This window comes from Scatophagus argus, chromosome 6 (assembly GCF_020382885.2).
Source record: "Scatophagus argus isolate fScaArg1 chromosome 6, fScaArg1.pri, whole genome shotgun sequence".
NCBI classification, from domain to species: Eukaryota; Metazoa; Chordata; class Actinopteri; family Scatophagidae; genus Scatophagus; species Scatophagus argus.
Genome location: NC_058498.1, coordinates 8,571,620 through 8,587,401, shown reverse-complemented (window position 1 = coordinate 8,587,401; position 15,782 = coordinate 8,571,620). Strand labels below are relative to the sequence as shown.

The following is a 15,782-nucleotide window of genomic DNA, read 5'->3' as shown; positions in this document are numbered from 1 at the left end:
ACAGCTCCAGAAAATGCTGCGTGTTCCAGAAATGGGTTGGTTTTATGCCACTTGAATTAACTTTTTCTGAGAAAATCATCAGGTATTTCTATTAAACTAGAAAGCAAGAAAAACACATCCAAATTAATTTTCTGCCAGTGAAAAGCCAATATATATATATACATATATATATCAAGACTGAACTTCTTTTCGGTAAAGGAAGCCGTCTGTTTTTAAACACTAAAATCTTAAATCTTTTTAAGTCTTCACTGTGAAATCACCTGATTTTGCCTTACATGAGTATTCTACTGTTCTACTTAAGTGTCTAATGTGACAACGTATTTTCGTAACATTTTCTTGTATTTGAGAGGAACTTAATTTTTGGTCAGTGATATTTGTGATTTTGTTGTGTAAGGTTTGACAAATCAATGTACTGTATTTTGTATCGGTACAGTTTATAGCCAAATTCTTGATGTTTTTAAAGTGGGGCTAAAAAAAAAAAACAAAACAAAACACAAAAACAAAAAAAGTCAAAGGATGGGTTTGAGGTATTTGAGAAGGAGTGCAATTATGGGGAGGCTTTTTGCTCCTTGACAGGGAAGCTCTAACAAAAACGCTGAAGACCTTTGCCCTAGAGGTCATCAATAACAAAACTACACAGTCTGGGAATTTTAGTGGTTAGTCGTTAGTTAGATATTTAACAGCTATCAAAGCCTCTAAATGACTGTTTTCAACTACAGCCATTAACATAAAATGTCAGAGTTTAACAATAGAAGGATATTTTTATTGTAGACAGCCTGTTTACTCCGTTTAGTAAACTGGATGATGGAAGAAAAGTCTGTTTAAGAAAGAATATGAGAGTATTTATATATTTTATATGCAGTGTTTTGACAGATTGGCCCCATTCCATTCAGTGTTACAAACAACAAAAAATGGTCACAAAAGCAATCAGGGATTGAGTCTAAACGTGTTTACACAACCTTTGCAAACTGAAAAATGTTTACACAGGTTTCATCTGAAAATGGTACACATTGAAATCGTCTCCCAACTACATCCATGACGCGGTCTCGCTTTGCCGAAATGGGCAGAACAAATTCAGTCAAATTTTAAAAGTCAGTCACGTCAGATTTCAATCTGCAGCGGCCTTTTGTCAGAGTTTCCCTGAGTGGCGTGTGCAGGTCTGTGGGATCACGCTTGGTATATTATAATGTTCATGTACAGATGTGTTAATCATTTCTCACCCTCTTTTCCGAAACAGAATCGCGTTTGGTTTTTTACTGCACACCTCTACAGCTGTACAACTTGTTTCAGACCAAGTGTTGATTGTCTGCTGTTATCCTCCATCAAAGGTTTTGTTTGCCTACAACAAATCTGTGATTCCTATGCAAATGAGACAAAAAAAAAACCCCAACCCTTAAAGGAAAAATCCACCTCTGACTTTTTTTTTTATTACTCGAGTTGAGCTGGATTTATTCCTCAAAAATGTTGTCATAATGAAGAGTTTGTTCTGCCTAGAAAAAAAAAAAACTACACATCAGTGATAAAGAAAGATTAGTGGTCAGCTTAGATTATTTGTTCCTATGTGATACTAATGCTGGTAGAGATTATTAGTAATTTAGATAAAGACTCCTTTTCAATCAAACCAGACAATTTATATTGTGATTGAGCACGGCTGTTTACAGTACACATCATAGTCCTCTCAGTTACTCTCAAAGCTCTGTAAAAATGGAGCCCCAAAAGAAGGGCAAATTTCTTGTTTTCGGAAAGAAAAATGAATGTAAACTCTACTGGTTTTAGTATATGATGAGCGCGACACGTCCACTGAGTGTTGCCTTGGTGCTATGACAATCAAGTGAAATCGTACGCTGAACTCTAAATTTGTTTTCACGTCAGAGCAACATCTCAACGGAGGAGAATAAATCCAGCTTTACTTTGAAACTTTGAAACTTTTTTTTTCTCCCTGTGAGACACCAGACCTGCCTCACAGATCACTGAAATGTTTTCATGCAGTTCTTGATGATTGCCATGGGCCATTAACCAACAGGAGGAAGAAAAATAATCCACTAAAAAGGCCTAGAAATGACACTTTACCAGAAGCCGTTTTTTTTAATTATTTATTTATCTTCAGTTGGATTTTTCCCTTAAGTCGCTGAAACTAATGTATATTTATTCCTAAAAATATAAGCATTGTGTTTGAGCTAAACTTCACTGTTGTAACTCCAGTGATTTTGAGCTTTCCTGTCACTTCTTCTCCGTCATCCTGCTGAATACTAGTCCTTCACGCTGACCTTGTACATATACGCTATAGCTGAAACAAAATGCATGACTAAACTGACAGTCAAAACCTCTAAATCAAGGCCTTCTGTTACTCCACGGGTTTGATTTGTGTAACATAACGCTACCACAAAGTCTAAAGGGATGCATGTATGGATTTCTCCCGTGCAACAGTTAACTCAGTCTATTGTTAAGTGACTCTGTTACCTCCATCTCTGTATAATGCTACTTTGTGAGTGATAAGAGAATGTATTTTCTGTGGCGGTGTCCAAGTTTATTTTTTTTCTTTATTATTATTTATTTTATTTTATTTTTTTTGCCAAATGACCTGAGTCGGACCAGACTCCTCTCTCTCTCTCACACTCACTCTCTCACTCCCCCTCTCTCCCTCCCTCCCTCCCTCTTCTGAGGAATCAGACTGTTGCTTGTTCCTCTCTCGTTTTCTCTCTCTTCCTACTGTAGCATCTCATCAATCACACACATGCATGATTCTCACACAGATAAATAAATCCACAGTGAATCCCGTGCCCCTCGTCCCCGTTGGCACAACCTTCTATCTTTCTTGAGATAATGGAAGCAGGTTCTGTCTTGCAAGGATTGCAGATTGGCACGTGCACTGATCGTTTGCATATGTGGACTTGAACCTTCTGACGCTTCTGCATAGTCAACTGCATGATGATAGACACATCAATCTGATCCTAATCCCATGTTATGTGCAGGAGTTTTGATCTAGCTATGACTTCAGATATGATGGTTTTATGTTGTCGTTGCCTATCATGTCAGATTTTTTTTTTATTATTATTTGTTTTGTTCTGTTTTCTATGAAATGTTTAGTCCACTAGTTGCTTCGCACTTTATTTGTGACTTCCTGGCTTTTGAGCAGGGACTGTTTGTTCTGCCCGATGTGAATGCTGACTGTTTAACTCCCAGTGTAAACTCCGGAAATATTTTCATGTCAAAGAAAAGATGAATTCTCTATTTTCCTTTGTAAACTATATTTTGGCTCGTCTTGTTTTATTTTTTTGCTTTGTTTTGTTTTGAAATCAGTAAAGATTTTAGGGGATGCAAATATAGAAAGGGCTTACTCCAGTGCAGCTTGTGCTCTCGTGTTGGAAAAGAACGGCAGTCCGAATGTATTTCCTTTGTCGGTCATTCCCCTCCCCCTTATGAATATGGCAGTTGGAGCAAGTCACAGTTCTTACAGCCACTCTAGATCGGCCTGAGTGGTCAGTTGCAACCTCAGTAATACTCAAATGAAGTTGAATCTTGACTTCAGCAACACACACTGCCACTACCAGAGTGCTGCACAAGTGCTGCAACACAGTCTCACTTCATCAAGTTAGCTAGAACTCTGAAACGCAGGACGTGAAGAATGTGATTCCACATAAAATTAAAACATGTCCAAAAAGAGAAAAAAAAATGCTAAATGCTTAAACTACAGCTGCTGAAAATACCAGCTGGAAGGAGAAATAGTAAATCCTGTTGCGCTTTCTCCAAGTTAGAGATTAATTAAAAGTCTGATAACATGTTTGACAGAACTTTTAGATGCCTTCTTTAGTTGTCCCGGATTTGCTTATAACGTTAGCTGACAGCTACACTAACGCTGGTAAAGATTTGAGCTCAAGTGAGGGAGCTAACACACCTTCGATAAAGTAAGGAAATAAAATGGCAGTTACTAGAGTTGAGGTTGCCCATCTTTTCCCGGTCTTTGGGTGGGAAAACGTTTATGTCTCACTTTTAGAGCATGACTTCAAATTAAAAGACTTTGCTAGTTCCACGTGTGGAGTCTGAAGCAAAACGCTGACTGCATTTTCCACGCAGACAACAAGATCAAATCATTCTTTACGTCTTGTAAGATTTAGTTTCGATTCATCTGCTGGTTTTAGTCTTGAGACCTGCATGACTTATTAGCACAGCCAATGTTTATGTTGTATTAAAATCACTGAAGTGAAATCTTGTCCCAAACCGAATAAGCAGACGAGTGAAGCTCCTTGAGGATTCCTGTATTTAAGTCCCAGGATGAAAGAGTTGCTGCTGTTTACTGTTGAAGAGTGTTTTAGATCAGAAAAAAAATCTCCCTTTAATAACGTTGGGTTTTCTAAATGGCTCTTGACAGTTCTCTCTGGATAAAGAAAAAAAAAACAGTTTAAGTTCCACTTTAAGCTTATAGTGAGAATAGCATTATATCACTGTTGTCCTGTAAGTCGTAGTAAAAGATCTGTAGTTCTTTATTTGTTGCCATGTGATTCTCCTTATGTGACCATTTGTTTATAAGATGAAAGAAACATGTCAATTAAATTGAATGTGGAAGACAGATTTTTCTCTGCACATAGTCTTGATTTGCAGAATATGCTGACTGAAAAACTGTCCGATGTCATTTTACAACATCGCAGCGTGTTGCTGTGGACATGCATGGTGTTTCAAACCTGTTGTATATTGTCTTTGCTATCGTTTCTATTTTGTAATCTGTATTTCCAAATGCAAAATTTAAAAGATTATTTTGGATATGTGCATGCCTGTGAAATGTTCCGAATGTTGATTTACACTAAAAGCTGTTGAGTTTGAAAAAGGTCACGTCTGTTGCTTAAAATCAAACATCTGTTAGAATCAGTTGTTTTTGCAGTGTAGATGTGATTACAGTTTCAGCATCATATTTAGGTCTTTAAAGACAATTTAGGCTACATGACAAAATAAGTGAATAAGATTCTCTGCGGCACACCGCTCAATTAAATACTATGTCGCTGCTAACTGATATTCTATTGTTATTGATAAAAAATTAGTATCAGCTAGTAAATGGTCACATCACACTTAACAGAGTTTAAATTCATAGTGCGCAGAATTTACCAAAGTCCACATTTATTCATTAGTGCCAGTTAAATCCTTGCAATAGTTATCCTTTCAAAAATATAAATTGAAACATAAACATACAGTGTGGATGGTATTTTATAGCAGAATTGTTAATGACAGAAACTTCTAACAGCTGAACAAGCATTTGGTCTTATTGTTGTGGAGCTGCCTCTTCTGTCAGGATGTTAAAACTGGGGAGATTTTAAAGATGTGTGGTTCTAAAGAATCTTTTTCTTTAACTGTTCACAATGGGATGATGATTTAATTTGTGGTCCCAGTTTGTGCATTGGAAAGTGTTCCCAGAATTCCCTGGGCTCGTTTGTTGTCATCAGGCCACCAGTTGGACCTGCTGAGCTCTGTAGGTGTCAAAGTCCTCAGGAAGAGTGTCTGCAGAGAGAAACAGCAGGAAATGAACAATGTTTAGTTTACAGTTTGAGCAGCCAAAGGAAAAATACTCAGCAAGGAGGGACGGATGTTAAGATCACTGAAATATGCAAAACGGAAGACACCCTGCTGCCACAGAAACAGAATCTCAACTCACCGTTGCATCGATAACGCAGGTTGGCCCAAATGATGTTTTCCTGAGAGAAACAGAATACTCCAAGTCGACCTCCTCTCATTGTGGCGTCTATGATGACACCCGTGTCAGCCACCATCTGAGGACCCTCGTAGAAACGAACTCTACACGCCAATGGAGAGCAGGTATCAGTATCACACAGCAACGAATGGATTTGTGATGTGTACGTTGGTTTGTAAACCATTTCATTTAGAAACTGTCTGAAGATCTAGCATCTTCTCTCGCTTTCATAGACGATGTAATGTTTTATCTATGTTACGTCATGTTCACTGACTTGCTTCCTCATTCTCTGGTTCTGATACAAGTCACAGTAACAGACAACCAAAAGAAACATGATGCTACTCTGAACAAAAATTACTCATTTATTTGGGCCCCAACATTGTTGGAAATATTTGGCATAACGCAAGTATGCAAATAAACAAAATGTGAAAAGAAAGGTCAAGTTGTTTCGAGACATTTTAATGCAGAAACATTCTATATTATTTCTTCCACTCGGTCAGTACCTGATGTAGCCATCAGCGGGTCGGTGTTGTAGGAACCAGCGGTAAGAAGTCTTGTCCTTCCAGCCAACATTGCGAGCATCTTTCCACAGGAGTTTGACCTGGTCACTGGTGTCGCCGGTGTGCCACAGAGCGTTCCTCAGGTTTTCACCAGGGCCTGTGTTCGATTTGACAGCCTTTTCAAATCCGCAAATGACAAGAAGTCTGAGTCTTTATGATAAAGCACTGTTTATAAGCTGCAATTAATGGCTGATAAATAAGTTGACCACCTTCAGTTGGATGCCTGGTTCTGCCACAGCTCTGAACGGGTTTGCCTGCCAGTAGATTTGTTCCACCTGCTTCCACATCACCACGTAGAAACTGGAGCTGTCCTGATACCCGAAGATAAATCCTGCGTAGTCGTCATCTGTTACCGTGTTTACATGAAATGTCCCTTCAAAATCCACGCCACTGAAAGCAGTGTATCCTGTTTGAGACAAGTGAGTCACAAATTTCCAATGAACAGGTTGGAAAAATAAATATATATATAATTGGTTGAAATATCTCTGAGAGGTTTACCAAATTGTCAAACTAGTCCTTTAAATAGTAGATCTAATGCTCTTACCAACAGCCAAACCAGGGTCACTGTTCATAGTCTGAACAATCTCTCTTCCCTGTGCAAATAAAAGAGTGGATTTAGTAGAAGTTTAAGCTAAGAACGTTCCCAGTAGTTTGGGACACAGGCATGAAAACGAGTCAATCAACCTGGTTCAGCACCACCCAGTTGGGATCAATCTGTGCGTCTCCCTCTGGATCTAAAACAACTGTTTGGTACTCCCTGAAGTCGGTGAGGGTGACCTCAGCGTTTTCTGGACAAACGTCAATGGTGTCAACGATGGTATCGTTGTCAAAATCCTTCTCACATACATTACCCACACCATCACCTGCAAAGATAAAGATTCGTGGGTAAGAACAAAACCTTTTCATTATTGCTAGATGTTAGAGAAATGAAAACCATTTCTACTGTGGTAAGTCAGGGCCTTTACCCACCGTTAGAGTCCTCTTGCAGAGGATTGGGGATCAGACGACAGTTATCAGGGCCAGGTGGCAGCAGGTCTGGGATGCCGTCATTGTCATCGTCATCATCACACTCGTCTCCCTTGCCGTCTTTGTCAGTGTCCAGCTGGGAGCTGTTGATGACGGCTGGACAGTTGTCCCGAGAGTCTTGGTGACCATCACCATCACTGCGTGAGAAAGACTTTAACTGGCATATGCACATACTGGTCTCCAGTTCACTCATGACGCAGAAAATTAAAAATAAACGTGATATGATTGATGAGATCATACAATACCTGTCTTTGTTAGTGTCACAGGGGTCTCCAATGAGGTCATTGTCCACATCAGTCTGAGAAAGATATTTTTTAAGTTTGGTCAGTGTTTTTAAAAACTTAATTTATCATATGAAAACTCTGTCTTGATCTTAAAGGCCTGAAAAACTACTTTCTCAATCAGCTTATTGCTAGGAGGAGTTAGCACAAGCCACCGATTTATATTAATGACTGTTAAACTCTCTAAATAATATCTAAGGATTTTTTGCTTCAAACTTTAACTTTGATGTAACCAGAAAAAAAGGGTTTCCTGACCTGATCAGGATTTGGAACATAGGGACAGCTGTCACAGGCATCTCCCACTTTGTCTCCATCACGATCTTTCTGGTCGGCATTAGGAACCCTTTTGCAGTTATCCAAGTGATTGGGGATTCCTGGGAGACCCAAGTCAGTGAATGTGCCATTTCTCGGTCCACGTCTTAAAAGTCCTCTATTTTTTCTGGTTTTTGATATTTGAACTTACAAATACAGTTATAAATCTCAATTACACTCCTCTCTTTGAATTTTGGTTTTGGTAATTAATCAAACTTTGCAACTTAATTTAGCTCCATTTTAAAGTTGTCACCTAATGTTCATAACTCAAAATATCAATACTTAATGAATAAACAAATCCCTATTGAAAACATGTGGAATACCAACCATCCCCATCAATGTCTTCATCACACTCATCACCAAATTTGTCCACATCTGTGTCTTTTTGGTCGTTGTTTTTGACAGCGCGACAGTTGTCACAGGCATCGCCAAAGTCATCTTCATCGATGTTCCTCTGGTCCACGTTTGGCACCAACACACAGTTATCCTGCAAAGAAACTATTTTAATCAAGTACTGTGGCATGAAATACATATTGTAGATATACTTAGAGAGGCTTTTCAATAATTTTTATGTCCCATCACCTGTGTGTTAAGAATCCCATCCCCATCTGCATCATCATCACAGGTGTCTCCAATTCCATCACTATCGGCATCTTCTTGACCAGAGTTGGGCACAGTGAGACAATTGTCCTGAAAAAAAAACACTCACTATTAAAGAACACTGCAGACGGGAAACCTGAAATTAGTGTTTGATATGTAATGTTATGATTTAGGTGCAGAAACATGCTATAATTCAAGAAGTACTAAAATTAAAGGTTTATGTTTTTAATTTTGGTGTTCCATGATGTTCAAATATTTTCTGAAATGATTCTGAAAAAGTGTCAAAACAGTTAACTTTAAATTGTCTAGAAAGGTATAGTTTCTAACCAGGTAGCACAGCATACAGTATGTATCTATATTAACACATCTCCACAAGCCTGTGGATATTCTTTGCAGATGACTGAATGATGTATGTGAACATTTATTCTTATGTTTCTGTGTCACCAAGACTTACCTTGTTACAGTTCCTCTCAGGACAGTTAAGTTTCTCGTCGGGGAAACCATCGATGTCAATGTCAGGCCCACAAAGGTAGCCGTTTCCAGCCCATCCAACTCCACACTGTGAGGATGTAGACTCTTTTTATGTACTGTTGTTATTGGCCCTGTTGTGCACTGCATGCAATATCAGATTACCTGAAGTGTTTAAGCAGACCTTTGATTTCACAGTATTTGGCGCACATACTCAATATTATATATTCCAAAAAGCTGGGTCAAGATAAAATGTTTAGTAGAAATGTTTTGTGAAAACAACTTCCATATTTTAAGCTGTGCCAGAATGTGTCATTATTACAAATTAAGTACAAGAATTATGAAGTATAATTTTCTACATTTTTACAAATGTTGGATAGAAAAGAGACTGTAAAACTGTTTTACTTAGACTATGTGAAAGCACACAAAAAACGGACAATCTTAATTTTCCAATAGCCCACATCAACTTTTGTTATCATTAGTCCGTGTTGAGGGATTTAATGAATCACAAGTTAAATAAGTGAATAATGAAGATCTCATGAAACATTTAAATCCTTCACTCCGACTCCGACTGCAAAAGTGTAAAACTGCCCACATTTGATCCAACAAGTGTGCGCTCAGAACAAGAAGTAAAAAGTTCAATTTATTCACCTGGCACTCAATCATACCCTCTCGATGGACAATGCACTCTGCACTGGCGTGGCAGGGGTTGGGTTGGCCATTCCCACAGGCTCTTTCTGGCTTACAGCCACGTCGCTGATCCCCGACATAGCCTGTCTTACAGGGACCACACCTGAATGAACCCTGATGACATCCAAAGGAAACAGATGCATCATGTCACTGGCCAAGTCAAGCATCAGATTGGTTAAAATATTTTTTCTTGACACATTTTCAGATTGTCCGAGCAGCACAGATGAATGATAAAAGCTGATAACGCGTCTCAGTTACATTGAGCATTCAACAAACAATTTGGTGTATCTCAAAACTGATAACACGCAGTGTGACACAGATTGCAACCAAGACTTTATTCTACCTGTCACACACTATGACATGAAATTAACCTGTGAGATCACTGTTACTGCACAGTGTGAACAAGCCTTAAATGGCATCTTGGCCAGAGGTGATGATGCTGAGTGCTAAAATGTAGTATAACAGTAGCAAAGGTACAAAGATTTAAAAATCATAAAAACAGTGAATTGACTGTAATGTCAGTTGCACAGAAATACCTATCTGAGTTTTGCTAGCATTAGCCACCACGTGCTAATGGTCATATCAGACCAGGTATAAACATAATGGGTATAATATATTATGTTATTTCTTCTCTTAAAAGTTACATAGACCCATCCTATGTCATGTTTTTGTTACTTTACACTCGCCTTTTTCCTGAGAGCTCACTGTCCTTCCCTCTTTTGTTGTATTTTCAATATTCTTTTACAAGCACCAAATACTTGAAGTGGTTGCATTCTTCAGATGGTACTTAAGGATTGCGATATGTGGCAAGATCCTGAAAAACTCTACATCATTTATTTTTATATGCTATAGGGTTCTATATTAGCAGAAAGTGAAAGTCTGTATTTTATCTTAAAAACACAGTGTTTATACTCACAGGGGTGTTCATACAGACAGAGTTCTCCACACAACCTCCATTTGTGGTGACTTCACACTCATTGATATCTTTGCACACCTTGATAGGACAAAGAGACAAAAAGATCATCCAATAACATCTACAACAAGACTGGAAAAAGAGGCGGGAAAAAATGTGGCAGAGCAATGACGGTCATGTATTGAGGATTGAGGTGGTGCTGAAACAGACCAGCGCCTGCTGTTTGACATACTGCAGAAGAGAGTGAGATGTTGATGACAAATGTTGAAAGGAGGTTTTTTTCACAGTTCTTTTTAAACGTTTTCTAATTACTTGTAAATTGCTTTAAAATTGCTGTGGTGACTGTAGCTTCAGTATTTAACATGGTTATTCTTATTGTTATTTGCATTTGTGATGCAGTACTTGCCACAAACACTGTTACGACTACTGCACAACTTGAGTAACAACTGATTTATTATCAGGTTGCTGACCTGTTTGTTGGCAATGGCGTAGGCAAGCCCGACACCTTGGACCTGGGGGCCGGTGTATCCAGCAGGACAGGAACCACAGCGGAAACCCGGTGAGCTGTTTATGCAGCGCACACCCATGTGACACGGTTTCACAGTGCACTGCCAACAGCAAAGACACACATCAAGACATTCACCGAAAATTCAAATCTTAGTGTTGTTATCACCAGGTTATTGAGGTGATTACTTTTAAATGTGAGAGTCCATTAATGACAATGGAATTAATTTTGATAGGTCCTGTTGTCTACACCCACACAGCTGATTCAACAAGTAAAGCACATGTTCAAGTTAGGTGGAGCCACTTACATGAGGTCACCAAACTACACTATATAGACAAAAGTATTGGGATGGGGCTGTTTTTCAGGGGTTGGGCTCCTTGCTTCCAATGAAGGGAAATCTTCATGTTTCAGCGTACCAAGACATTTTGGACAATACTGTGTTTCCAACTTCTATTGACTGTGCCCCAGTGCACAATGTAAGGTCCATAAAGACATGACTGGATGAGTTTGGTGTGGAAGAACTTGACTGGCCCTGAGCCCTGACCTCAAGCCCATCGAACACCTTTTACTGTAAAATTCATACCAAGACATGGATTAATGAACATGATTATAGTACAGGTATGTCTTGGGGCTCTTCACAGTAAAAAGGTCACTCTAAAATATGAAGTTTTATCACTCAACACAACACCAGAGATGTCGCAAGTTTTGAGGGGCTGAAGGTGACAGAATAATTGTGTTAGTGTATTGTATTGAGTTGTAACCTATCACAATATCTCTCCATACCTCATCCACATCGGTGCAGCGGGTACCATTGCCCTCCATGCCGTCAGGACAGGGTCCACACTTTATACCCTGGGGAGTCTCCATACACTTCACTCCTGGGTGGCAGGGGTTGGGCACACAGGAAGGACGAGGCTGCATGCCTCCCATCCCTGAGGAGAGCAAAAGTCAACTGCAACCTCTTTTTCAGCTCCCTGAAGTGTCTTTTAACATTGTTTGTTCTGCTGTTTTATATATCAGCTCATTCAATTTGTTCTTGCAGATTCTGTAGTGTATTGTCTTTGTATAAATATATTGTATAAATATATGAAACTCCCATCAACAGATATAAATGCAGTTTTATTGTTTTTCCATGTTAATTTTGTACAGAGTATTCTATACATGCCCTGAAAGTCAAAAAGTAACTGTCATCAACAGAATAAAGTAATTTTCAAAGGTAAAAACACTGAATATTAAAATAGAAAAATGTGTGTGTTGCATACTTAATCGCGTGTGTAAAGTACTGATGAGTGTTTCTGCTCAACTGGCCAACTCACCACAGGCTTCACACTCCATCACAGTGTTCTTCAGGAACACTATCTCTTTTATCTGGAAAATACAATCAATCAAATCAAGTTCAGTTTATTTTTTCTTTGTTTTGACCCTATCAGACCGAATCTGATCAGCCTCGCTCACTGTGACTGATGTCCACTTACACAAAATGTAAATCATCAACATTATAAACAGATTAACATTAGAATTGCTGTCTAAAAGTTTGATCATTTTCACCTGCTGTTTGAGGTACTCTTTAATCTCCGCCAGCGCAAGATTCGTCATTTTGATCTGACTGATAATTTCTCCATCTGAAAAGAAATAAAATCTTTACAGACATTTCAAACAACCACAGTTATTTTAATCATCTGATTTATCTTCCCAGTGAACCAGGCCATACTTAGGCTACAAAATGTTTAACTGTGCACTTGCAAAATGCTGGAGGTCAGACTCTTATTCTTCTTTTAAGTTTTGGCACTTTTCTAAGAAAACCTAATACTTAAGTTCTGTTTGATATTTCATTAATGCTAATATTACTATTAACAAGAAGTGAAAGTAGTACTCAGGTCTTTACTGAAGTAAAAGTATATACTTTGGTACTTTTCAATTGTCAAGTATTACAAGATTCAATCAAAGTACAAAACTATTAGCATTAAAATGGACTCATATTAACAAAAGTGAAAGTACTGATTGATCAGGATGGCCCATTTCAGAATAATAAGTCTTATATTACTGGGTTATAATGATTGCATCTGACAAGTGTAGCACTTATTTTTTAATGTGTATCCTGCTTCAGCTGTCTTTATCCATTAAAATAAAACATAATTTGTTTGTTAGACATATTTTGCTATTATTAATCTGAATCTGCAAAGTAACGAGTAACAGCTAAATGTAGCAGAGTAAACAGCACATATTTGTCTCTAAATTGTAGTGGAGTTTAAGTGTCAAGTAGCAGAAAATAAAGAAAACCACCAAGGCTAAAAGCACATTTTCTTATAAAATAAAACAGCCATCATCAACAGCAGATCACAAAGGCAAACTAGAAATACGTCAACAACTTTTCATGAAACAGCCAAACGAATTGATGTTTTCACCGAGCTCGTCAGTCTTCCTGTTGGCTGAACGTCTGGGATCAGAAGATCACTGGGGAGCAAAATGCAGTCATGCAACACTCACGTCCTCATGTTCGATGTGATCCAAAGTCCAATACCTGATGCTCCTCAGCCATCATTTATAACCACAACCCGTGCATTCAGCAGAGTCAGAGATGTTTTGATTGTCGCTGCAAAATTGATTTTGCAGATATGGAATGATATTCTGGAAGATGCATTTTTTTTTGAGTTTACAGGAACTAAACTCGGCGGGTGTCTTTGTGTTTCTACAGTGTAATAAACTGAGTGGTAATATGGACTGAACTTGAAGCAAATTGTTGCCTTTCTGTCGTCATCTGTTAGCTATCCAACAATAACTGTCCAACAACACTGAAAAGGATGAAAAGATCCTCTTCTCTCTCTGAAATGAGACTTTGTAACTTCTAAAAGAAGAAATAAAACAATCCTCCTCTTAAAATTAAGTTCATGACAATAAATCACACAAACCAACAACAAATGACTTATGATGGTAAAGACTCAGCAAAAGTCTCATGTCCAGTACAGGCTTTAGGCTGATGTTTCTTCATGTAATAATCATTTTGTAGCTAAAATAATGACAGATTTAAAATTCTTATCATTGAAAATGATTTCATTATTTTTTCTTTATTTCCTAACACGGAAAACATCTCTCCTGCAGTGTGATAACCTAAGAGACAGCAAGATAACAAGAAGAAACAGCATATAACCAAATAGCACAAGCGACAAATGGTGGAAGCTTATCGCAAAACAGGGCTGGATGCTCTGAGATTTTCGATTGCGGTCAGGCCCTAAAACAACACGCCGCTTGTACTAACCTGACCTGAAGACCTTCATCAGCCTCCCCCAACCAACACCCCCCCCCCCCCCCCCACACACACACACACACACACACACACACACACACACACACCCCAGAGGAGCCATATGAGGGCAGAAATCTCCTGAGCGTGAAGCACAGGAAGTGTGTTGTTCTCATTAGCAGCAACTCTGTTTACTAGATGGATTCCACAGCAGAAAGCAAAGATACTGCAAATAAATCACTCTCACTGCTAACAGAAAAGTAAATGAGATGTTTTTGCGTGATCACAAAGCTCACGGCGATTGTTTGTCCTCGCTGTGTGAAAAACCATTTAATTTTCTCAGCAGTTTTTCTCTTGCTGGCTCTCCATTATCACTAATTCTATATCATATCTATACAGATGTCTGATACAGTATACAGACTGGACTGAACTATGGCAGTCAGTTCACACCATACAGTTGGAGATGCTGGTGGCAACTAATTTCTCAATGCCTCTATGGCAAACTTCTAATGTTTTTATTATTGTTTCCTTCCTGCACTGTCAAAAACAAAAAATACGGACTCCAATACAAGTGATACACATTTGTCTCACCTCTCTGTCCTGCTACAGAGTGTCCTCCCATGCAGAGCGCACAGGTCAGCACCAGAAGCCACAGCATGGTTGAGCTGGTGCTGCAGATGCTGCTATTCAGGTACAGCGGCTTCGTCTCGTCTCCGTCTCCTACCTAGAGCTCAGACTCAAAGCACCTCCTGTAGACCTGCTTCCAGCTTTGTGTTTGGTTTTTATACCCCCCCCACCCAACCCCACACACACACACACACACACACACACACTCCAAACCTCCACATCCACCTCCCCCCTTCCTGTTTTGGATCTTCTTACTTTCCCCTAAAACCCCTCTGCAAACCACTATTTATGGAAGTGGGAATAGGAGTTTGATTGCTCAATACAAGCACCCCCACCTATAACGGGCTTTGTACATCAACCTCTGTGTTTTCTGTTTAAATGATAGCATTTCATTTTGGGCCTTAATTTTACATCAAAAAGACATTATGGCATGTTGATACTTGGTTGATAATCTGATCTATATCAACAGTTGACCAAAATGCCTGACCTCACTTGTTCAGGATCGTTTTACTGTCCCATTTAGGAGAAGGGAAACAAATACAAAAATTTGTTTTTTAATTTCATCATTATCAGAATTTATGTCTCTGTGCACATTGTGTCCCATACTGGACGAGATAGCGCTGACTAGATGAGTGACAAATTACCATCTGCCAGCAACATTTTAAGAATGTTCAGTATTTGCTTTTATGTTATTAACTTCTGATTTTTTTTATTCATCAAACACAGTATTGCCCAGTAACCATTATTTTTACAAGCCAGTCAGCATCCACACAGTCACACTGCCTGATTAATAGTGAAACTGGCTTTTCTAAAGGTTTACAAAACTGTGACATTTCCCTTTAATTAGCCTCTGACATCTCGAGGAAGAAACATAGAAAAAGC

At 38.7% G+C, this 15,782-nt stretch overlaps 1 protein-coding gene across 1 annotated transcript; it reads right to left on the bottom strand.

Annotated features, from left to right (window-relative positions):
* Positions 1-5,098: 5,098 nt before the first annotated feature.
* On the bottom strand, positions 5,099-15,033 carry LOC124060564 (cartilage oligomeric matrix protein). Its single transcript, XM_046391677.1, has 19 exons — positions 14,865-15,033; positions 12,581-12,654; positions 12,349-12,400; positions 11,816-11,964; positions 10,998-11,135; positions 10,531-10,608; positions 9,576-9,728; positions 8,911-9,015; positions 8,439-8,546; positions 8,184-8,343; positions 7,800-7,918; positions 7,509-7,561; positions 7,207-7,400; positions 6,922-7,100; positions 6,782-6,830; positions 6,447-6,643; positions 6,181-6,353; positions 5,642-5,781; positions 5,099-5,487 (listed from the first exon to the last, which is right to left on the bottom strand). Exons 1-19 carry the CDS (start codon positions 14,929-14,931, stop codon positions 5,429-5,431), a joined length of 2,247 nt encoding a protein of 748 aa, XP_046247633.1. The 5' UTR covers positions 14,932-15,033; the 3' UTR covers positions 5,099-5,428.
* Positions 15,034-15,782: the final 749 nt, after the last annotated feature.